At 35.5% G+C, this 25,414-nt stretch overlaps 1 protein-coding gene and 1 pseudogene across 1 annotated transcript in view; one reads left to right on the top strand and one right to left on the bottom strand.

The window, feature by feature from the left end:
• ADGRV1 (adhesion G protein-coupled receptor V1) overlaps nt 1-25,414 on the bottom strand; it is a 543,587-nt gene that overhangs the window by 364,482 nt on the left and 153,691 nt on the right. Inside the window, exons 54-68 of the mRNA XM_047076463.1 lie at nt 23,691-23,837; nt 21,616-21,871; nt 19,748-19,950; nt 18,349-18,525; nt 17,314-17,496; nt 15,305-15,484; nt 11,512-11,676; nt 10,843-10,960; nt 8,901-9,024; nt 7,884-8,022; nt 7,525-7,710; nt 6,939-7,171; nt 3,607-3,755; nt 1,407-1,608; nt 668-887 (exon numbers count right to left, since the gene is read on the bottom strand). Of these exons, the coding sequence (XP_046932419.1) occupies nt 668-887; nt 1,407-1,608; nt 3,607-3,755; nt 6,939-7,171; nt 7,525-7,710; nt 7,884-8,022; nt 8,901-9,024; nt 10,843-10,960; nt 11,512-11,676; nt 15,305-15,484; nt 17,314-17,496; nt 18,349-18,525; nt 19,748-19,950; nt 21,616-21,871; nt 23,691-23,837 (2,682 nt within the window). The remainder of the gene's footprint in view (nt 1-667; nt 888-1,406; nt 1,609-3,606; nt 3,756-6,938; nt 7,172-7,524; nt 7,711-7,883; nt 8,023-8,900; nt 9,025-10,842; nt 10,961-11,511; nt 11,677-15,304; nt 15,485-17,313; nt 17,497-18,348; nt 18,526-19,747; nt 19,951-21,615; nt 21,872-23,690; nt 23,838-25,414) is intronic.
• Nucleotides 5,390-5,879, top strand: LOC124505859 (40S ribosomal protein S11-like; annotated as a pseudogene).

The raw sequence follows: 25,414 nt of genomic DNA, 5'->3' as shown, positions 1-25,414 counted from the left end.
CTGATCTACCTTGTGCTGCTACCTCCGACCACCCAAGCCCGCTACCACATGGAACTCTCCGTACCTCAAACATGCCAGGCTTGTAGATACACACTTATTCCTTCTCCCCAAATGTTCATCCCTCTAACAATTACGTGACCATCTCTTTCTCAGCATCCAGTGTTCAGCTTAAATATCACGTCACCATCTAATCTGGAGTAGTCAACAACTCTAAGTCTAGAGTAGCAGAGTAGTCAATCTAGAGGTAACTCACGATTGTGTTTCTCAATTTTACATCCCTGCAGAGCACTTAAGTGCTATCACATAATTTTCTTTTTGTTTATTGCTCTGAAAACTCTAAGAGAACAGAGACGAGGTCTGTCTAGGTCACCAGTGTATTCTCAGTGCCCAGAAGAGGACCTGGAACATGGAAAGCACTCAACAAGTACTTGAACTAATGCGTTTTATAAGAATTCTTCATTTTATTTCTAACTTGCTCTCGAGAGATTCTGATGACAGCTTGTCTCATACATTTTTATGGACTTATAGGACCTGGAAGCCACTTTACCCCTATTAGGTAATTAATAAATATTATTGCAAATACATAAACGGATATATTTGAATAGTAAGAAAATCCAGCTCCATACTCAAGCTATCATTTTTCAAACCATGGGAAGAAGAACTCTACCTGAATCTCTCCCAAGAGTCCTCCAGCCCGCTCCAGCAGCAAGGATAAAATCATTGTGGAATGGGGATTAGGAACAGAAATGTTGCTTTCATTAAGAAATCTTATAACGCCAAACGGAGGGTCACTCTTGGCAATTGTGATTCTGCTCACTAGGTGGCGCCCAAGGACCGCTCCTCCAGTCGCTCCAATGAGCAAAATTTCAACGGGCTCTGCAAATTCACTGCATAGCAAGAAGGAGCAATTCTGAGTTTAAACATATTAAAATGCTTCTAAAACCCAAATAACTAGTCATTTTCCAAATTGGTCATACATATTCAAGGCACAGCATTCATACACCAGTGGTACGAAGAGGGTGCTTAGCTAAAAGCATGAATGATCAACTTCAATATTACATAACCTGCAATAGTTATTAGACGTTCTTCCTCTCTTTTGAATTGCTTAATGCATTAAGGAAGTGAATTGTAGGATGCTTCTACATTCTGATTAGACTTTTCAAATCTAAAAGAACAAAAATTTATTGTTTCCCTCTATATGCAAAAAGTGACAAAGACAATCCTAATGGTCTCCTGATCCCTTCTTCCCTACCCCAGCCCCCATAAAAGTTTCTCATGAATTTCTCAATTGGCACATGTATAACCTAAAATCCTGTTATCAGTGCAAAACATGGGTAAAGACTGGAACACAAAAATCCTGCTTTACATATGCCCAAAGTATTTCCAACATTACTAAATAGTATTACCTTTCATTATCATCAATGATGGAGACATTTATAAAACTTAAATTCTGTCCATGCTGAAAGGTGATTGAACTGCCATGCAGTATATAATCCACACCGGCAGGAACTGTAGAGGAACTCCGAGAGATGAAATCAGCAGTCACACGGCCATAAGTCCCCTGCAGCCTCACCACTGGAATCATAATCACTCCAACATCCTCCTCCACTATGGCAGGAATATGTAATTAACTGGTTGGTATGCCAGACAAAACCACTATCTTTTATAAGACTCAGTCAAATTAAACACAGCAATTAAATATAACAGTACAGTTGTGCAAGCCCTCAATGTTTCCATAGTTCATTTATCATTTAAAAAATATTAGTGAAAATTTCAAGACATTTTTTATGAGAAATGCAGTTTGTCATAAGTTAAAAATTATAGTGAGCAGTGTAAGTTAGAATTGAAATAACCTATTTAATCATTAGCACAGGAATTCTTCCTCTGTGTGCTACATACAAATAAATGATGCTTGCTTTCCAAGACAATGCTAGATGAATATGAAAAACCCTTAGACAATGCTAGATGAACATGAAAAACCCTTAAAATATGTGTACTCAAAGTAAAGTATTCTGGACTGCTGCTACATTTAGTTCAAATCTATGTAATATAAATAACTGTGGTTAATGTTAATTATATCATATGAATGTTTTAGAAGTCCACATGTAAATATAATTCTATTACTTCTTGAGTTCCGATGAAATATATTTGAGAATGTGAAAATGTATCCTCAAAGTTTAATTTCAACTTATAAATTCTTTTCAAAAATTTACTTCCTCTTAAGCTATGCCAACCTCTGTCATTAAAATGTCATTTAATAGTTTACACTAGCTATGTTTACATTAGCCAACAGTTCATGTTAGCTATAGCTAAATAGTGCTGAATTTACACTGTAGTTATAAATATGCATTGCTCCAAAGACAACAAATCAAACAGAAATCACTGAACACAAAAATTCTAAGTGATTTTTTTTATTTCTTGGTATAAAACTGAAGCACGACTTTTATTAACTGTAGACTGAAGTTCACAAAAGAGTGATGTCTTCCATATCCATAAAGTCGATATTAATCAATTGCAAAATGATTTCTGATGAGCTTTAAAAAATGGGTACATAACCGGGGCGCCTGGGTGGCGCAGTCGGTTAAGCGTCCGACTTCAGCCAGGTCACGATCTCGCGGTCCGGGAGTTCGAGCCCCACGTCAGGCTCTGGGCTGATGGCTCAGAGCCTGGAGCCTGTTTCTGACTCTGTGTCTCCCTCTCTCTGCCCCTCCCCCGTTCATGCTCTGTCTCTCTCTGTCCCAAAAATAAATAAACGTTGAAAAAAAAATTAAAAAAAAAAATGGGTACATAACCAATGAATTTGATGGAGGCAATGAAGTCAAAAAGTTAATTGCAGCAAGAAGATAACATGATTATTTTGAAAGGCATGTTCATATTCTACCTTTAAATAAAATAAAAAAGCAGCCCCTTTTTCCCCAGGAGGGATTACAGCCATAGATCATGCATTCTGCTTCTAGGGGGGGTGGGGAACAGGCAACAGTAGGTGGCTGCTGTTAGGAACTGTCACAAGAAAGTACGAGTAGGTGCCCAGATACCACCTGCATTGTATCTGCAGTCCAGTAAAACGGTCATTTCAAAGCTGATTATTAGAAACTGAATATTCACGGATTTCTAATCACAGAGGAAATGATTTCATAAATGAGAAAGATACTTTATGAAGATGACTGAAATCTAAACATTGCAATAATCCTAAGGTTCAATGGGTTTTCTAAAGCCTCGTTCCTTACCATTCAGCTTTGCTACACACGAGTAAGGTTCATACTGCCCAAAGATAACTCAAAATATATTTTACAAATAAAATATATAAATATATGTAAATACATATAAAGGTGTACATGTAGGGGCACCTGGGTGGCTCAGTCGATTAAGCATCCAATTCTTGATTTCGGCTCAGGTCATGGATCTCACGGTTCATGAGACTGAGCCCCGCTCAGGTTCTATGCTGACAAGGTGGGGCCTGCTTGGGAATTCTCTCTCTGCCCTTCCCCTATTCCCATCGTCTGTCTATCTCTCTCTCTCTCTCTCTCTCTCTCTCGAAATAAATAAATTTAAAAAACCTTTTTGAAAAAAGAAAGCGGCAAATTTATAAGATTACTGAAAACTTACCTTCAAAGGCAGTGTATCTTGGGTCAAATTCAATGACACCCTCTACATTATCATTTTTCATTATTATGATTCGAATAATGGAGATGTTTCCTATTTCAGGAGGTTGATCTATCTGAAGTCCATTTTCTTGAATGGTAAAATCATACCCGCTTGCGAAGTCATAAAAAAAATAATAAAAGAAAAGGAGTAAATAATTGTTCATTGAAATGCCCTCTTAGCTCCTATAACTTAGTCCTATTAAGTGTTCTTATATTTTTAAAGATCCCAACACTAAAATATTTCTTTTTCCTGAAATGATGTCTGAAACAGACTTCTGTGCTGCTCCCAATTATCACTGCCTGCATGAAACCTAAACCAATATAAAGTTATTAAACGAGAAAAAGACTATTGGGAAATTGGGAAAAAGTTGTAAAATGAACCTCTGGGTGACGAATGCATTGATAAACTCATCCAACAGTGATGGGCCAAGGAAGAGGAGGTACATGAAACTGTAGTGCACTCTGAGACAGGAAACCAGCTGGGCCACAGCCACAGTGTCAGGATGAAAGGGTTACTTTAAAATTTTTTTATGTTTATTTACATTTTGAAAAAGACAGAGAGAGAACAAGCGAGTGCATTTGTACGCGGGGAGGAACAGAGAGAGAGGAAGAGAGAGAATCTCAAGCATGCTCTGTGCTATCAGCACAGGGCCCAATGAGACTGCAGAGCTCAACATGGGGCTCATTGCCACAGACTGTGAGATAATGACCCGAGCCAAAATCAAGAGTTGGACGCTTAACTGACTGAGGCACCCAGGTTCCCCTAAAAGGGTGACCTTAACTTTTTTTTAATGTTTATTCATTTTTGAGAGAGAGAGACAGAGCACGAGCAGGGAGGGACAGAGAAAGAAGGAGATAAAGAATCCGAAGCAGGCTCCAGGCTCTGAGCTGTTAGCAGAGAGCCCGACACAGGGCTCGAACTCACAGACTGAGAGATCATGACCTGAGCCGAAGTTGGACACTCGACCGACTGAGCCACCCAGGTATCCCTGAAAGGGTTACTTTAAGGAGAAAAAGGGTGTCATGCCACTAAAGAAATTTCAAGCTATAAGAAAATATCTCTGTGGACACCAACTGCAATCAATGCCTCTATTCTTTAATACACATGGTAGTTCACTTGGCTAATGACATATTTCTGCTGAGGAAGTCACCTTTTTTTTTTTTGATTGATGTTTTTCCCCATGAAGAAAAGTTGTGACCTCCAGAGTTTTATATCACTTTAATTCCTGAAGCTAAAAAATGTCACAAAACCATTTCAGTCTTTTCTTCAATTCTCAAATTCTATTTGCCTGGTGTTTTTATGCTACATAGTTTCAAAAGGTTGAAAGCTGATTAATAAGATTATTTGTAAGGCAACATTAGAAAACTAGGGATTAAACTATTAAATAAGAGTCAATGTTAACAGTTGTCTGAGATGGACTGTAGGTGACCTGATTCTCTTAATCCCAAAGAAGTAAATTTTCTAGCAACTAGGCAAAATGAGATCATACAACTTTGCTTTTTCAAATCAAAGGAAACCTAGAAATTCACCTAGAAGGAAAAACTTGGTTTTCTCAGAATTAAACTTAAGCAGGAATTGCTTTTTAAGGCCAAGTCATAGTTATTAGCCAATAACACAGATGTTATCTCCACACTTAATGAGTTAATTTGACTAAATTTCACTTACTTAATGAAAACAGCGAGCAGCTCAAATTTTAACACATTTAATGTAAGCTAAAATTCATTCCCATTGTCGGTTTTCCTTTTTTCAGATGGCCAGGAAGATGGTGGACATTCAGACTAAGGATGCCTACCAAAAGCATGTAACCACTTTCAAAGTAAGAAGAGGGTCCTGCTTGGATAAACTGGCCAGGAGACGCTCCTGTGATACTGCAAAAACATTGGTCTGGGCTTCAAGATGCCCAAGGAGGCCATTGAAGGCACCCATTTGACAAAAATGCCCCTTTCCTGGTAATGTCTCCATCCAAGGGCAGATTCTGTCTGGTGTGGTGACCAAGATGAAGAAGCAGAGGACCACTGTCATCCACTGAGCCTCCCTCCACTACATTCAAGAGTAGAACTACTGTGAGAAATGCTTTAAGAACTCGTCTGTGCACCTCTCCCCATACTTCAGGGATGTCCAGATCAGTGACATTGTCACAGAGGGTGCATGCCAGCTCCTGAGCCAGACTTGCACTCAACAGGTTCAAAGTCATGAAGTCTGCTAGCACCAGGAAGAAATTCCTTGAGTTCTGATATTAGATATCTGTCCACACCCCTGAAGAAAATAAAGTTATTTTTCCAGTAAAAAAAAATTAATTACCATTGCCAGACACAGAATCATTTCTGGGAAATTTAAGGCTTGAAGTGTACACATATCCACAGTATTTTTTTCCAAGTGGAATGATATACACTCTACCTAAGTCACACAGTGAAAGATTTTAGCTGGAAACAGCTTTTAAAGCATGGCATGCATATAACAGATGCAAAAACATATTCATGCACAAGAAAAATTCCTTTGAGACTCATAAATGTAGGGGCGCCTGGGAGGCTCAGTCCATTGAGCATCTGACTTGATTTCAGCTCAGGTCATGATCTCAGGGTTTGTGAGTTCAAGCCCCACGCCGGGCTGTGCTGACAGTGCAGAGCCTGCTTGGGATTCAATCTCTCTCTCTCAAGATAAATAAATAAACATTTAAAAAACTTACATAAATGCAAACATTATTCTAGTTGCAGGTTTTGTGTAGTCTGTCAGAGCAGACGTACTCCCTGGGCTACTACAGCATGCATAAGGAGTTTCTGTCCTTGTTCATCAAGTCTGCTCCCACCAAATCAGGGAGTGAGACAGGCTCAGTATGGTTAATTCTTAATCTTCAATAAAATCCTGGTGCACAGCTAACAACTATCTTTGACTCAAATTTTTCCCCAGTTAGAAACTGCTGATGGGCAAGCAACCACCTCCTTCCCCCACAGAAGATAACACGGCCTTCAGAGATACCAAGGAAAGAAATCTCTCACTCAGTCCTTTCACAGGTGTAGAGATAGAGGTTACCAAATTATTACAAGCCCATGCCATGTTCACTTCCCTGACTACCCAGAGTGAATTCTCACAAGAAAAACAACATACTTTCAACTTTAGGAGAAAAATAATACTTTAGAACACTGTATAATTAACATCCTTTATCATAATTTCCCTTCTATGTCCTGTCCCACTGTCACATAAATCTGAAAAAGAACAAGTTCAGTATTAATCCCCACAACAAATATTCTTCTCTCTCTCTCTTTTTTTGTTTGCTTTTTCCCAATTTTCTTTACCTTCCCAGGAGTTCCACCTTTGTAATTACTAGAGAAAATTCCTCTGGGCCTTCTGGAAGACCATCATCAAGTATTTCAATCGGCACACTTTTTGCCATCTCCTCTGCTTCAAAGAGCAGCTCCCCCACCGCAGGGATAAAATCCAAGCCTGCCTCTGCTGTCCCACTCACGGTCTCATACCAGAGTCTCACAGGACCCAATGATCCACCTGAACGGATGACTGTGATGTTCACCTATGCAAGAAGCAGTTTTTATTTAATTTGGATGTTTTATCTACCAGACAATACTTAATTTTTATCATTTCTAACTAATTTTCTATGTTTATCAGGGTTATGTTAAGATTGTAAATAAATATATAAAAGTTTATAAATTATATGTTAAAATAATGATATTAGCAAATTAGTTTGTGAAAACTATGGAAAATGAACAAGGAAATACTTTGTCAAGATCACTCACACTATAACTTGCTACATTAACTCTTAATATTTAAATTAAAGCTTAATCAAGCTTGCCAAAAAAAATCACTCACTCACAAAAAAATAGAAATTAAAATGGTATTTAAGATTTTAAGCATTTTACACTCTACCCTTTTGGCTTCCTCTGACACTCGAAGTTGCTCATGTGAAAAGGAGAATCGGCCATAGGGAAAGTCACTGGCCACCACTGTGATACCAGCAGTGCTGCGGGATTCACTTAGTATTCCCCCCTCACTGACCCCAGTGAGCTGAAACTCATAGAAGCTCTTCTCCTCAGGAATGTCATCATTCAAAGCCTAAAGAAGGATAGAAAGAGACGTTATCAGTAGGATCTATAACATTTAAAGAAAAATGCCTATCATGTAAACAACAAAGTGTTTGTTGGGATATCAACAACCCCCAACCACCACACCCCCCCAACACACACAGAACAAAGGGAATAATAGAAACGAGTAATATTGATTGATACCTGTATTATTACAACTGCTGCAGACTGTCCATCTCGCAATGTCAGTTTCCCTGATATTTCAGCAAATTCTCCCACAGAAGGAGGGAATATCCTCCAGTACACAGTGACCTCCCCCCAAATCGCTGAACCACGAATGAGGCTATAATATACAAAGGTATAATCAGTAAGATTTTGTGGAAATAATTTTTCCTAAATATGTTTCCTAAATATTTTCTGTGTCTTTCAACAACAATACAGACAAAACCTGTATTCTTTTAAAGGGATTTAAAAGAAAATATTTATAGACTTTTCATGTAATACACAAGGGGCAAAATATGAATAGTTTACCACAGTTCTCTTAAAAAACAGCACTTGATACAAAGAACACTACAGGAAAACTACGAAAAAGATAAAGTATTAACCCAAATTGGGTTTTTTCATTGATAGCTGTCCCTCTCTTCATGAGAAAATTTGTAATAAAGAAAACTGCCTATGATCATACTACTTTAATAGGCCCTAATTATATATAGGGCCTAATTTTAGAACACTTAGAATCATAAAATGTTTGATCCAGAGGATTTTCAAAGGAATGATTTTGTAGCTAAGACACGAGATTACAGACAGGAAGTAACTCTCTTATTTGACACGGTGAGTGACAGAACAGGGTGAAAGCATCAGATCTTCTGATGTTAAGTGAAGGTGCTTTCCTTGTCGTAGGTTGTGCAAATCACCCAAGTAGCAGTCATGATCATTAGATGTCAAGATTCATGAATATGCAACCGTATGATCAATACATATCTGTTGAAGAAACTTTTCCTAAATATTCTTCATCATCTAACTTCAAGATAGGTCAGGATAGGTCTTTAATTTTTAGCAAAACTTTTTTCTACTTTCCATAGGATGTTACTAAAATAGAAAATGATGATGCCTGAAGAATATGTATGTGATGAAAACAATGCACTTACATAAAAATGCTAAGGATTTTAAATAAAAGTTCAAAATCTCCACCTAAGCAAAGAAAAAGCATGAAGCCCATACCTGATGATAGCAGTACCATTGTATTTTCCTGAGGGTTCCCCAATGAGGACATGCTTAGATGATGGAGCAATCCCAACTTCTCCTGATGTTCCCTTATCTCCCCGAATGATTATTGATGCACTACCTGAGTTGAAGATGATACATAACATGAATGAAACAAACATATGTATTCACTTATTATATGCCTGGCAAAATTCTCAGCACTTCACATATATACTAATCCTGTGAGTCAATGGTCATGGAAATCATATGAACTAGGTGCTAACATTATCCTCATTTATCCTCATTTTCCCAATGAAATTATTTAAGCGCATTGAGGCACTCAAGACAGTGAGGCAAAAAAACTTGCCCCAAATCATATTTTAATGAAAGGGTGCAGGAGAAAGTGGGCAATAATTCCACTATCACTCTCATAATAAGAGAGTACTCTTCCACCATTTGCATTAATTTACTTCTGCAATGACCATTTTGCAGTTCACTAAAACTGGCTATGTGGCAAAAGTGAGAATTCTTGGGGTAGTTTTTTAGTTTTAATTTTCTGACTCTGCTATTTGCTTACAAGCATTTATAAAAAGCGAGTTAAATAACAGAAAGAAAAATTATAAGAAGTAATATGAGTATTCATATTATAATTTAGCACTAACTTGAAGGAAAGTGTTTCCAGAAGCTAATATTAGGGTTTTATGAAACAAAGGACTGAGTAACTATACTCTCACTTTCTTTGGCAATGGATTAATAAAACTAAGAGTGGTCCGTCATGTCCAAGTATGCCACAATTCGAAATATATTTTTTATATTAATAAATTATTCATCCTGAACCATAGGTATATTCTTAGTCTTATGTCTAGTTAGTCTATATGACATCAGTCTGACATCTAATGTGACGTAGACAACTGAGCTAACTTAAGACGTATGGAAGAATATGGTGTAATCATATGATTCCCTCAGAGGTTTGTTGGAAAGTACTCTAGAGAAAAATGAGAAAAGAACTACCTTAAGTACATACAGTGATATTCTCTACAATTTTGAGAATCTCTTTGGCCTGGAATTCTGCTTTTTCGGCCACAGACCAACTCCATAGGATGGAGCTACTGATGTTAAAAAAGGGCACGTATGTCACTAAGTTTTCATATCAAAGTTGCTGGGCCATTTTTTATGGTTATTATTGTCTGTACCACAATGCAACCATTTTAGGACCATTAACCCTTTCTCTTCAGATAGGAAACAAATTTTCATAAGGACCATAGACAAATGAGAATTACGATGTCTATTTCTGAAATGTCAAAATATTGAAGTAATCACTTTCAGATGAAAATAGACATAGCTAGCCTGAAACAGACATAATATGCTAAGTTTTAAAATAATATTTTATTATAAAAGCCATATGTGACAATTATAAATGTGTAGAAAATATAGGTAATCAAATCACACTATCAACATTTCAAGTAAGTAATTCCAAACACACTTATAACATGCACGTGAAAAAATGGGATAACTCTGAACATGTTATGAAGCCTGCTATAACACAGCAATTATCCACATAACTAAGTGTTTTTAATGTTTAATGTAATTAAAGCTTTTTCAGCTATATCCTTTTGAATACTTATATGGTACTCTGTCATACTTAACCAGTCTCCTATTCATGGACGTTTTAGGAAGCTTCCATATTTTACTTTACAAACATCACAACAACAAACATCTTTTAAAAAATCACAGAGCTAAGTACTGTAAAATCTTTGATATATAACTTTACCAATTCCAATACCAATCAGGTATTAGAATTTCACTTTTAAAAACTCTTTGGCTGTCATGCAAGTGGGTTAGCTTATGTTTCAGCAAGCATTTTAGTAATTATAAAACCTAACTTTGTAACTACTCATTATTTGGTTATATTTTCCTGAGTATCTACTTTCTAATTTCCAAACATGTGAATTTCTCTTACCTTTCACTGGAGATATTTCTACTTCATCAGTTGGTATCAACTGAATGGTAAAACGCCTATCCTCCTCCAACACAGTATCATGAAGCGTGTGCAACACAATGGTCTTTTCAGACTCTGTCTACATCAAATGAGAAGAATAATAAATTTTCTGGATTGATAAAAGCCAAATTTTGAGTGTTCTCATTAGCAGAATAATGTTTATGCCCATAAGTATTTTTTCAAGTGTCTTTTTGTACCTTAGAATTATGAGTTGCTTCTAGAAAAATTACTATATAAAAATTAGCTCTGACCAAAAATCCCATGTAAGTTTTTAATTGGAAAGAAGGGGGAAAATTAACATAACCTCTAAACTGTCTAAACATTGACGAGACTTGGGATCAAATAAGAGTTACAGAATGGGTGGAAATGGGGATAACTCCCAGATGTCCAGCTTGGTTGATGGGTTTTACCCTCAGTCAGGAGAGGAAACGTTGAGGGATGGAGGCAGTGTCTGAAATTAAGTTAGATTTTAGACATCAGGTATGTGTGTGATTTTCCTCCAAAGTGCCTATGATTTCAAATAAATTCCACACATAGTATATACTATCATACGAATTCATAAGCAGTACTATGGGAAAAAAACAAACACAAGTTTGAGAAAAACTACAGGAGTCCTGATGCTGACGATACCTCATCAAAAAGAAGCGTCCCATTCAAAGGCCTGAGATCATTTTTAGCTGTCTCATCTATGGTCCACTGAAGTCGAACAGCTCCTTTTCCTCCTAGGGACCGGACAACTGTCAATGTCACATATGAATCAGGGTCATCAGACAAAAGAGATTCATCAACCATTACCTAAAAGAAAGAAAATCCAGTAAGGTGAAAAAAGAAAGGAGCAGGAAAAATAATCTTATTTCTATTTGCAAAGACTGAAACTTTTCAATTCAGAACTCTGTTCATGGCATGTTACAATCATGTGGCAGAAAAAAAAACACTTCACCAAACCCCATTTCCTTTTTGTCCTAGATACTCTGCTACTTGGCATCTCCTAGCCTTTCCTCATCTCCTAGCAATTAGGTAGAGCATGTGACTAAATTCTGGCCAACAGTAACACGTGGGAAGTGAAGTACGTTCCTAACAGTCTGCATCAACTTCCCACAAAACATTCCACATTCCTTTTTTCTCCATGTGCTGGGTGACTAGTGAGGACTCCCAGGAACCAGGACAGAGTCAAGAAGGAAAGAAGTGGGTGCCTGAGACGCCAGTTGGACAAGAGGTGTCCCTAAGACCCCACGAGGACCATGGATGTAGGGCTTCTGAAGGAAGAAAAAAATAAACTCTTATTATCTTAAGGAAGTAAGATTCAGGGGTTGTTAATGGAGTCAGGCTCCCCAGATAATACAGACTGCAAGTGTCCTCCTAATTATCTGCAGTTTGCCAATTTTAGGAAGTCCAAATTTATTTATTTTGGTTTTTTTAAATTTATTTTCAAGTTACTTAACATACAGTGTAGTCTTGGCTTCAGGAGTAAGTCCAAATTTAAAAGAGGTTTTTATTAACCTGACAGAAATAGAGAAGGAAATCCAATACATTAATTTACCTGAACTATTTATTTTCTACACAAGTTCCTTATTAAGAGAGCTGGTTCAACTGAATTGCATATACTGACTGGGGAAGCAAAGTCCAAACTAAGCCTATAATATCCACCTGTTATGTAAATACAATAATATAAAACAATGCTTTCCATTTTCAAGACAGATACCTAAGTGCCCAACACAAATTTGTTTTGCTTTTTTTTTTTTTTTCATGAGATTTGGTAATGGTTCCAAGAGCAGAGCTTTAGAGCTAACTAATATTTATTGAGCTTCTAGTATATGTCAATTCCGGCATATACATTATCTTATTTAAGCTTCACAGAAGCTCTAAGAAATCTGGGGGTTGGATATATGCACATATATGGAAAAGAGAAGCCTTCTCTTCTGGTTCAGATGTTCTGACTCCATAGCCAGTGCTATTCATGCCACCCCTCAGATAACATAAATATTAAATAAGAAGCAAAGTAAGAAAGAAGATACCCATTATAAACTTATCATTCATATATAAGTCCTTTTTCTTTCCATAGATAATAACATTGTAGCTTCGGTTTCACAAGGAGATTTCTTGAGCCTGCGCTATTGCCAGTGCTTTGGTATACTTACCATATTGCCCTCGTGAGCAGCTTATTTGTTCTGACAGATTTATATTAATAAACTTTCCTCAATATTGTTGACTTTGAAATCTAATCTGTCATCAAATAATGCTAACAAAATGTTCACTATATGCACAATACTGTGTATCTTAGATACATGTTAAAACAAAAAAAATTGTGTTATCAAGAGCCTTTGGCAGTAAGAAACACAATATAAAAAAGTAACCACAAAGGGCTGAAAAACAAGCTGCTGCTGATACTACTAATTATAAAAATAGCAATTGACACCTACTAAGTGTAAGACCCAGTTGTAAGTGCTTTACATATATCAACTCATTTGTTCCTCACAGCAAGGCTTATGAGAAATAACACAGTAGGAATTGGGTGACCTCACTCTCACTTTTAGATTGCAAGACAAATTGGAAACTTGAGGTTACTACAGTAAGATATGAGTTCTCAGGCCAAGGGTGCACTAAAGTTTACAACAGTAGTTAAGATAAAATAAATGAAAGTTATTTATGAATAGTCATATAAGTCTTCATTTTCCCTAACAGTGAGAGAAACTTATACACATACCGTCTAATGCCTAGGAGTCCAAAAGCATGACAAAGTTAAAAGCAACATTTATGTTAAGGTTTTACCACTAAAGATTTGAATGAAACCCTGAACCTTTTATCCAAACTCAGAAGTTAACTGACATTTTATAAAAACTGAATTATATTTATATCAATTAAAATATTTCTTTTCACATATGCAAAGAAAAAAAGCATAGATGGAAATAAAAAAATATTAATGATGTCCGTATCTTAGGTTAATAACATTATGGATGCTTTTTACTCTCTTCTTTATACTAATAGTTTTATGTTTTCCAGATTTTTCATTTTGCTCAGGAAACATTCACAGCCACTCTTGTGACTCTACCACTCCTTACAAACACTTAATTCTGCTTATTCATTTCCCAAGAAAGAGAGACTCATAAGGCTATAGCAGAAGTGTGTGTGTCCTGTCCCTCTCATGGTTCCCACTCTCTTATGAAATTAAAACTTCAATGATGGGGGCGCCTGGATGGCTTAGTTGGTTAAGCGTCCGACTGCGGCTCAGGTCATGATCTCACAGTCTGTGAGTTCGAGCCCTGCGTCAGGCCCTGTGCTGGCAGCTCAGAGCCTGGAGCCTGTTTCATATTCTGTGTCTCCCTCTCTCTGACCCTCCCCCGTTCATGCTCTGTCTCTCTTGGTCTCAAAAATAAATAAACGTTAAAAAAAAAAACTTCAATGATGTAATCATTAGGTAATTATTAGGATATATTTAAAGTTTGGAGCATCTGGGAAGCCCAGCCTTAATGGGCAAGTTATAAGTCTAGCCTTTCATCCACAAAATAGTGAAGACAATGAGCATTGGGAGCAATCTGTTTATTATTTAAAATGATCTATTATGAATTACTAATTATCTATAAGTGGTCAAATAAAGGGAAAGGTGACCTATAGACCAAGAAAACCTGTGTATATCAGAATTATCTAAATATATGATTATTTCATCTTGGAATTTCCTTTGAAAGACAGCCTTAAAAATGGTGATATAAAATCATGTACTAATTGTGATACAGTTTTAACAATTTTTTAATATTTAAGATGTAGAGATAATTTAGCATTGGTCACCAAATCTGGCTTTATAAATGGTTAAGTTTTTTTCTCCCTTAGCAATAAAACCGATAATAGTAACTGGCTTCCCTCTTCCAGGTCCTGAAAGTAGACAACCAAAGAGAAGTAAGAGGGAGGAAAGAACAAATACAAAGAAACATTTCAGCTGGGTTGACTGTGGTGTTTGTTCAATATGAGACTGAGTACCAGAAGGGAAGGTAAAGTAAATCCCTGTGTTTTGTTCAATATGAGACTGAGTACCAATAGGGAAGGTAAAGTAAATCCCTCCCCAACTAAATGTATCCTAGGATGTAACACTTAGATCCACGATAAAATCTTGCCTTGTGACCAGGATGGTGGTCTGGTAGCAAGACAGGCTGAGAACAAAACGTATGGACAATAACTAACTCTTGGTCTACGATACCCAATAAGTAAGATTTTTTCCCCCTTTGTAATTGTCTGATCTTAGATGACTCGTTACTGTCAAACACAGATTAGAGGACTGACCCTTAATTCAACAGCCAACTTCAAGGACTCTTGAGCAGAAAATCATGAGTGAGAGGTAAAAGTTTTTTAAAAAATGAAAGATATCTTTCTTTTAAATCTACAAAAATAATTAGCTTAGGGGAAGGCACCCTCCCCCTGGTATTTAACTTACAGTCTTTTCTTCAAATCCAAATACTCCAAATGGGGAGTCATTTTGCGGAATAACAACAGTTACCACAACGTCATCGCCAAGTCTGCCACCTCCAGCCACCCTGATTAAGGAAATAGTGAACGTCTCCATGACTTCAAGTTCAGCATCATCAATTATGGTAATTTCTATCATTGCAGTAACCTACAAAAGAAAAGGGAGAAAGAAGGAAAAGGAGGGAGAGAAAGAAGGGAGGGAACAAGGGAAGGAAGGAGGGTAAGAGGCAAGGAGGATAAAATATAATAGCAATTTTTGATCACATATATTTAAACTTTTAGTTGACAGAAATATAGTACAAAAATATAGTATTTTTTGGCCTGTTATGTTCATAATACTATTTTAAAATTATACATACTATTTAGTATTTCAAATCAGAAATTTACACTCTATTATTTTCAAGATAAGGGAATTACATATGTAATAAAATATAGTGATATTTATGTATACAAAAACTAATGAAGCCTGATTCTTGAACAAAAGTATTTAAAATGCCATATAGGCTCTAATAACCATTTCGCAAATATAAACATTAGTATACTTAGCATTAATATCACATGACATACAATGGTAACATAGAAATTACCATTGTCTTCAGCAGTTAGAATAAATCCCTTTGGCTTCAAATGTCACTCTTAAAATGTTAAAGAAAGGCAGGAAGAAAACCCAATTCTTCTGTTCTCAAATGTTGGTGATCAGGATTTCGTACATTTGTCTGGGTCTATGTTAAACATTTTTATAACTTACAAATAAGTAAAACTTGGCCCAGCTTGTGATTTCACTACTGGTCATAAAAATATTCTAGCCGTATCTCTACATTTAAAATGTTTTCTGTATCTCGGAGGGAAATTCCAGTATTTTGACACAGACCTTTACCAGAAAATGAAGTTTTTCTACATAAATCTACCTAATACCTTTAATAAAAGAGAAAAGTGAGAAATCTGGATTCATACTGAGAAGTGGAAACCTGAACAAAATCAAATATTAAAATGGAAGCTTATTAAAATGTAGGCACTTCAACTCTATACTGTAAAATACAGAATACTTGCTTAGAAGATGTTAACTTTAAGAATGACAATGATCTTAAGGTACTGTTAAATAACAGGACTTCAACCTCATGCACAAAATAAAGTGCTAGTAATATAAGGCAGAATGCTACTTTGATGAAAAATATATGTATTTGTTTCTACTGTTAGTGTAAAGATCTCTTTTCCCTCCTTTTAGTAGGAAATGTTTGAAGTTCTAAATTTGTTAAAAACTCATGATTTCAAATATTAATAGACCATTATGTATAGGGATGTCTAACCTGTATGCTTATTTTTCAGCAGCAACTAATAGGCTAATGCATACTGTACAAATCTGTCTCAGCAAAATCAGGCTTCATACATATTACAAAATGTCCAGTTTCCAAAACTTATAACTCTTAGAAAATACTTTGGCCCAAATCTAGAATACTGTTTTTCAATTTTTTCAGATTTGATTATTTTGTCTCTTCTCTATCATTTTAAAAAGTCTTGTTTTTAGTTGTAACAAAAAGTTCTGGATATTAAGTAATAAAATGTGCACACTTTCGTGCAAATCCTAAATAAGTAAGTTATCTGTATTGATAAGCATTAAGAAATCAATAGAATAAAAGAACCTAAAATTTATAGGAATAACAAAGTTCATGAGGCAATTTTTTATACATTCTTACATTCTTAGGCACTTCTAAGCCATTCGTTATCCTCCTTTAACTTCTCCTTAAAATTAAATGAGGTAGGAAAGTTCAGAAAAGGGTGAGATTTTTGTTTCTTTATATTCTCTTCCTATGTCCACCAATAAATTATAACATATTAATTAATAAGAGTTCTGTTTGGCTTGATATACAAACAAAAAGTATAATACATTTAGCAGTCACTAATGCACCCATTTGGTGGGTATCTATAAGATGTTTGAAGTACAACGAAAAATTGCTAATACATTTTTAATTAGCATACTTGTTTATCTGCAAATTCAAGAATCCCATGAGATGGCTTAAAGTCTTCCAGGCCAGCACTATCCAGTGTTGCTTTCCAATAAACATTTACTGCCCCAAAGCTTCCAGCCATCCGGACTACAGGAATTTGAATAATATTCAGTGGTGGAGGCACCTCATAGGCAGTAATAACTCCACCAAAATCCTTTAAATAAAGAATATAGTTAAAATACAAGAGAAGATTAACATCTTATATGTCATCATCACTTTCCTTTTTTTTAAAACTTATTTATTTATTGGGGGGGGGAGAGAGAGAGAGAGAGAGAGAGAGACAGAGAGAGGAGGGACAGACAGAGAGGGAGGAAGAGAATCGTAGCAGGCTCCCTGCTATCGGCACAGAGCCCGATGTGGGGCTCGAATAAACCATGAGATCATGATTTGAGTTGAAATCAAGAGTCAGACAGGACACTCAGCCAACTGAGTCACTCAGGCACCCTATCATCATTTTCTAAATTTATTATGTCTTCTTACATTTCTTATATTTCACACTTCAAAGTAGAAATCAATAGTCGGATATAAATATGCATAATAGGTGTTTTCAAAATTCTTTTCAAATTTAAATTTGAAAATATACTTGCTTAACCTCTTGGTCTAGTACAAAGAGAATTAAGAATTAGTCTATAAGACAAATTTTAAGGCACATACTTATTTTTTAAAGGCTTTTTTTTAATGTTTATTTAATTTTGAGGGAGAGAGAGACAGAGCATGAGTGGGGGAGGGGCAGAGAGAGAGAGGGAGACACAGTATCTCAAGTGGGCTCCAGGCTCCGAGCTGGCAGCACAGGGCCTGATGTGGGGCTCGAACTCACAAGATGTGAGATCATGACCTGAGCTGAAGTCGGACGCTTAACTGAATGAGCCACCCAGGGGCCCATTAAGGCAGATATTTATAAATATCTATAAGCAAAGCCAATTACTCTGCAGAAAATATAGAACATTGAGCAAATCAGCAGGTAGAAGTGTCTGTATTACTATAAATACATTAAAGTTTATCTCACTGTGGTAACATGAAACTTAAAAATTCCTCTGGGATCATCATTTTCTTCAATCATTATCTCAACTATTTCCATCCCAGGTCTCCGCACACTTGGCTGTCCTGCAGAGAAGTCAGAATTCACCAGGTACACCTCAGTGATGTTGACAATAAATCCTTCTTCCAACTCAGGAGCATTATCCTGAGGGGGGTGGGGCAAACAGGAGAGACATGGTGTTCCATTTTTAAAAATATACTGAATTTGTCTTGGAAACCTGATTATTTTTCAGTAAGCAATAAATGACTGACCACAGGAATGGGCACCTTTTTCAAAAATAAAAAAGATTCCCTTTTATATTTTAACACATTCCCACTGACAAATTTCAGAATCTTAGGGAATATTCAAGCTTATCAGTGAAGTTTTAACTGAAGCCTAATACTCATTAGCAAATTTTTTTTAAATCCACCACACAATTTTGATCATATTCTATCAAATATGTTTTATGCACATAATATCCCACCAAATACAGGAGAAATGGTAAATGCTACATACATCTTAAAAGTAAAAGCTCTAGACTTGCAACTCTAGATATTATCCTATATTCTAATTAACTTTTTAAAAACTGTTACCTTATTTTGGAATAGGTGATAAAAAATTTCCAAAGATAGAAATAATGGACACTGAACAGGAAAGGAAACTTCCGTTCTGCCTCGTCCCTTACATCTTTCCCAGAATGTCCTTTCTAGAGGCCACTATTATTTAATACCACTAATACTGCAATTAGTAACACTAATATTACTATGCAACATTATATTTATTTAATAATATATATTTATTGTTAACATTGTAATATATAAGATTATAACACACACAATATTAGATAATATATATTACAGATAACACTAATAACTACTCTTAGTTTCTTGTGAATCATTACAGATATATACACTTATTCTTATATACATGAGAAAGCACTAAAACCAGATCTAAATCATCTAAAGAATAATCTTGATTTGAATAATATCATGACATGAAAATACTGTACTATCAAACCAACAATAAAAATAACCACATTAATTCAGGCACTCTATTCATTCACTCATTAGTTCAAAACAACTAACCAGCAAAACAGCGAATGCGATGAAACATATAATCAAGTGTAAATTCCATGCTTCAACGGTCATTCAAACAATATTCCAGTTCAAAAATAAACACAAATCATTAATAAATATATTATTTTTACCAGTTATAAAAAGTAGTCATCTGTTATTAAATGTTAGGGTGGGTGGAAAAATTAGAATACTCACAATTTTACATGTAAAAGCAACCTTTTCAAAGATTTTTATCTTTCAGAGCATCACAATTTTATCTTTAAGAGCATATTCTTTTATTTTACATCCTATTTATTGCACCCTAAACTCACCGGCAAAATGGCAACTTTGATGTAAGTTTCTTTCATGTTTTCTTTCATCATTATTATTGTTTCTTGTACCACAAAGTCTTCATTCTCAGTAGCTTGATTATCGATGTGCAGTAAGAAATTGGGTTTAGCTATCAAGTGAATGGCAATGTCTCCAAACAGTCCTTTATCTCGAACAATGGGTAACTGAAGAACGGTGATGTTCTCTGTGAGATACACATACCTCAAGTAAATAACCTTTCCTATTTGTGGTCGACACCATTCCAAGCACTTATGTGGAATGTCCTGCACTATCCCAATGTATGGTCCCAAGGAAGATTTTGTGCTTTGTCCCCCTTGTCCCTAAAGTTGTGCTGGCAATCATCATATATTATATCCCAGTTCTAAACCCTCACTTTGGGTTCTCTAATCACCCTGCTATGTTTCACACTATCATGTACCTTAACAAAAACTGCTGAAAATCTTGGGTAAGTAATATGTGCAGGTTGACAGAGGTGCTAATTGCAAATGTGAAGATTTTTCAAAAATGAAAAAGTAAACACCCAAAGTCATCATTTAATAACTTAATCATTAGACGAATAGTCAGTAATTTTGTTCTTATAGTCAGGTGTTTACCACAAGGATCAAAGTATTTCACAGCACCTATTTTTTATTTCATTTCTTAGATTTTTAACATTAAATTTGCCCTGTAAATGGACCAAAAAAATGCTTGCCAATCTTCCTCACTGGTCTGTGAGTTTCTAACAACCTAAGACTGTGTCTCTGTTTCCAGAACACACAGCACAATTTGTGGCACTTCCTAGGTGCTTCAAAATGTTTGTTGAATGAATAAATGAACATATTCTAAGTCTACTGCTTCTGTTTCCATATATATAGACATATAAACGCCCAGATATATAATTATATGTCATTTTTTTCAGTCAACTATCTAAATGAAAGGTCCTTGAAAGATGTCCATGTTCCTGTCTGAAAATTTTAGAGCCTTCACACAGCATATTCTAAATAAATACATATCATATATGTTCAAATATATTTGTTCAAATAAGTCAAATGGCATTTATCTAAAAAAATCTATATATCTTATACCTATATAAGTAGTTATTTGGGCAGAGATTTCAGCACTAAGCTTAAAGGAAATAGGGACTGATTACTTACACTTCACAGAAAAAATATTCTAATTACTGATTTGGGGTTTAACAATACCTTGAGTACTATATGCATTTCACTGTGTTGCTTACTATTCCCTATAACTGTTGAAAATCTGTGTAGAGGAAATCTGAGTATGGGAAGACAACAAATAAATAAAGGATGAAAAAGGGAAAGTAAAATAAAAACCAGTCACCTTTACTGCAATGATTTACCAAAATATTAACGTTTCTATTACGATAGTAATGTCTCAAAAGAGTAAAAGTGTTTCTCATAACACTATTGTTAAGTGATTATATGATCATAAAATTTAATAAACAAATAAAAAGTAGAAAAGATTAAATATGATCTGTCAAACTGAAAATATGTATGTATGTGTATACATATATATATATATATTTTTTTTAATTTTATTTATTTAGTTTGAGAGAGAGAGTAAGCAGGGGAGGGGCAGAGGGAGAGGGAGAGAGAGAGAGAGACAGAGAGAGAGAGAGAGAGAAAATCCCAAGCAGTGCTCTGGAGCCAGACACAGGCCTTGAAATCACAAACCGTGAGATCATGACCTGAGCCAAAATCAAGAGTTGGATGCTTAACTGACTGAGCCCCCAGGCACACCTGAATACCCACACACACACACACAAAGGGACTTATATTCCTAGTAAACATTACAATTAAATTACCCAATAAAAGTTACTAAAACCTGAAAAATATTTAACAAGACTTACCTTTAGGCTCTGCTACTCTAATGAAGAGAAACTCAGCATGCCAACCCACTAAGCCATAAGGTGAATCATTGGGCAGAGTCGTTATCACAGATCTGTTTCTTTTCTGATCAATGGTAGCACCTTTAGATACGTCCTCAACCCCTTCTGTGGTAACACGAACGAGTGTTACAGTCACAATTTCTGATAACTCTGGTACATCATCAGCAATAACAGTCAGAGTGATTGTAGATAGTGCCTGCCCTTCAGAAAATGAAATCTAAAATTTTAAAGAAAGAAGATTTTATTTATTTTGTAATTATCACTGTGCAGTAAGAATATCAGATTAAATTTTCTTTCAGTATGAACCACAACTTAAATAACAAGAGATATTTAAGCAACACAATATGATTCTACAAATCAGTCAAATTCTTTTCATATTAAAAGTGGAAGACTTTTAGGAAAAAGAAAAAAGTAAACAATTACTGAAACTCAACCTCATAAAACCTGTAGCCAAATTGTCACATCCTGAAGCCTACATTCTATTAAAATATAGAGTATATAGTCTCTCTGGGAGTCTAAGTCCCAGATAACATATTGAAAAATCTATAAAAATAAAAGAAGGTTGGGGTGCCTGGGTGGCTCAGTCGGTTGAGCCTCTGACTTTGGCTCAGGTCATGATCTCACAGTCCGTGAGTTCAAGCCCTGCATCAGGCTCTGTGCTGACAGCTCAAAGCCTGGAACCTGCTTCAGATTCTGTGTCTCCCTCTCTCTCTGACCCTCCCCCGTTCATGCTCTGTCTCTCTCTGTCTCAAAAATAAATAAACTTTAACAAAATTTTTTTTAATAAGTACACAAATAAAAGAAGGTAACATACTAGTTTAAACATTTTTCTCTACAAAAATGTTGCCAGGATTGCTATTTCTTTTGGCTACAACAGATGTATGATTTAACAATCAATGAACCAAAATAGAGGTAGAGAAAGACAAAAAGAGATACAAATCAGAGCATCTCTCTCCTCCTGTTGTATCTGCACTGTCTACAGTCAAATCCAAATTTGCTAAAAGGCATCTGAAATCCTTTCTGATAGGGCTTTCTTTGTTCCTTGAATGTCATTTCTCATTGCTCCCCACCTTATACCCTATTCTCTAGCAGCATGACTACAAGCTACAACCATTCAAACTAGCATTCCAGGCCCATTCTGTTGACGCTCATCTCTCCACCTCAGAAGGCACTTGAAGATATAAACTGAAGAGCTTTATTAATAAAATCAGGGGTCAGATCACTACTACCCTTTGGTGAAATCCATTTTTAAATTAAGTTTTACTGGCATACAGCAAAGTTCACTTGATTATATATCATCTAACATTGCTATTATGCTACAAAGGCAAATTTGAGAATCTGAGAAAGAGACCATAACAGCCCATAAGTCTAAAATATTTACTATCTGGCCCTTTACAGGAAAAGTTTATTGGCTCTTGAATAAAATAATTAATTCTTCCAAATATAGTCTACACTTAAGATACTATTATACATTTAAATTAGAAATCATTTTAATCATGTTTATGTTAAGAAATATTAATTGGTGAAATATAATTCAGAACACACATAACCTGATAGATACAACTTATAGTTTTGGTAACTTCCATAAAAGTAAATACTCAATGCAATAAAATTTGCCAAAACATTTTTAAGGCACTAAAGCTCTCACTCAGCAATTCTGATCTACTTTTTCATATGCCTGACTATCTTACACAGATTCATTCCCTATTTACTGCTTCCATTTTATACAAATCTTGAAACATTTCCATCTCCAGTGTAATTGGTTTTATCTTTCTGACAGTGTAACACATCCACAATCTGGCCAACTGATGTACTGAACCTAAAAAGGGATGACTTTTTTATAGATAATTTTGGTATTAAAGAAAAAAACTAACAAAAATCACAATAAAACTAATCTTAAATTGTATCCCTCTCTATAGTGATTAGTAGGAATCCAGGGCTGACATGGTCAAACTCAAACACTTCATCCATAAGGCAGCCATCAACAGTAACCATAATTTAGAAGTGACTCTCCTATAATTTTGTAAATTACGTACCACTCCTGAGGTAGGAAATACATCACTAATACTTCCGTCAGCTTCCCACGCTGTGGTTATACGACCATATGTTCCTTTTAAGCGCTCAACATTCAAGGTTACTAAGCTATCTTGCTCCATTTCTTCCACTTGCTTATATAATGAATTCTGAAAAACACACAGGAAGTCACAAGGGATTAACGGACACTACCTAAGTACACTTTTATTTCGTGCTGTTATGCATGTGCAAACTTCATAGTACTAAGCAATATTGGGTAACACAAAAACGTGATATAAGTGAAAAACAATAGTTAAAAAAAACAGCAGTATAAGATAGCCATGATTTTATTTCAAAAACATACATGTGTGAATAGGTAAAAGGCTAAGTTAAAGTAAACTAAAATGTTAATTTTTAGACGATTATTTTTTACTTTGTCTTCTGTAATTTTCAAATTTATTCAACAAACATATGTCATATTCATATCCAGAGAGCATATACTTTTTGACAGTATTATACATAGTATATAAAGTTTGTAGAAATGAATGGACATAGAGTCAGGAGATGAAGGAAATCTTCTCCCCCTGTGCAACTTCTGGCAATCCCTCTAGGTCTTGTTTCCTTCTTGTAAAATAAGTTTTTGATCTACGTGGACTTTAAGGTCCCACCCAAATGTAGAAACACCAGTGAGAATCAGGGCATTCTTCCTGTTCACTTACAAACGTCTTTTATCCTTGAATTCATACACTCTGAAATGTGATTATCCTTGAATTCATATAGTCTACAGCCTGTGCTGTTTCCACTGATGTGTTTCATCCTTAGTCCCTAGTCTTTACAACTATTTTTCCTGCCAGAAATAGCCCCTTCTCTGGTATTAGAATCTCACACTCTCTTCTCACCTAAGCTTCTTGGTGTCTTTCCTTCGTCCCAGACTGATTTCTACCTTAGTGTGACTGGAACTCCTCCTCCAACACTTGCAGCATCTCTTGCCAGCTGCGGAATGAGCTTTTCCTCAAAATCAATATTCAAAAGAATCCCTTCTTACAACACCCCTAGTTTATCTATAAGCAATAAAGGGAGAATATGGAGTATAAAGATTTTTAACAATCTTCCCAGTAATAGTTTTCTTTTTCTTGTCTTTTTACTATAGTAATCTGAAAATAAATTCCTCCATGAATTTCTTAAAGCTTCTATTTAGAAGGCTAATTTGAGTAGATAGCCTTTCCTTTGGCAGTGTTTTACACTGCATTTTTAACATATTGTTACAAATGTTACATAGTAATAAAATCTTGCTCAAAGCATTCAAACATTCCTACAGAAAATATCTTGATTTTAAAATATGCATATGGGGTGCCTGGCTGGATCAGTCAGTAGAATATGCGACTAAATCTCAGGGTTGTAAATTCGAGCCCCATGATGGGTGTAGAGATTACTTAAAAATAAAATCTTTTAAAAAATAAAATAAAATATGTATATAATTTGTACATAAAATACAATGCCTTTCAAAGAGAAGCCTCTCAGGCTCCATGCCCTCTACCAATAAGGGTTAGTAAAACAAGGATTTAATACAGCCAGAAAATTATGAAGAAACTCTCTGACAACTAAATCTTATCTTACAACAAGCTTGTCCAGACACAAGAGGCCTGTACTGAGAAATTCTAGTGAATGGACTGAAAGAACCCAGGATATTATCTACTAGGAAAGATTAAACCACAGTACTTTGATGTTTCTATGATAATTTTGGAGT

Source organism: Lynx rufus, unplaced genomic scaffold (assembly GCF_022079265.1).
Source record: "Lynx rufus isolate CCGP_SWC_20201006 ecotype Redwood Valley unplaced genomic scaffold, mLynRuf1.p SCAF_1, whole genome shotgun sequence".
NCBI lineage: Eukaryota > Metazoa > Chordata > Mammalia > Carnivora > Felidae > Lynx > Lynx rufus.
The sequence above is the reverse complement of the archived record's forward strand: the minus strand, read 5'-3'. Positions and strand labels throughout refer to the sequence as shown.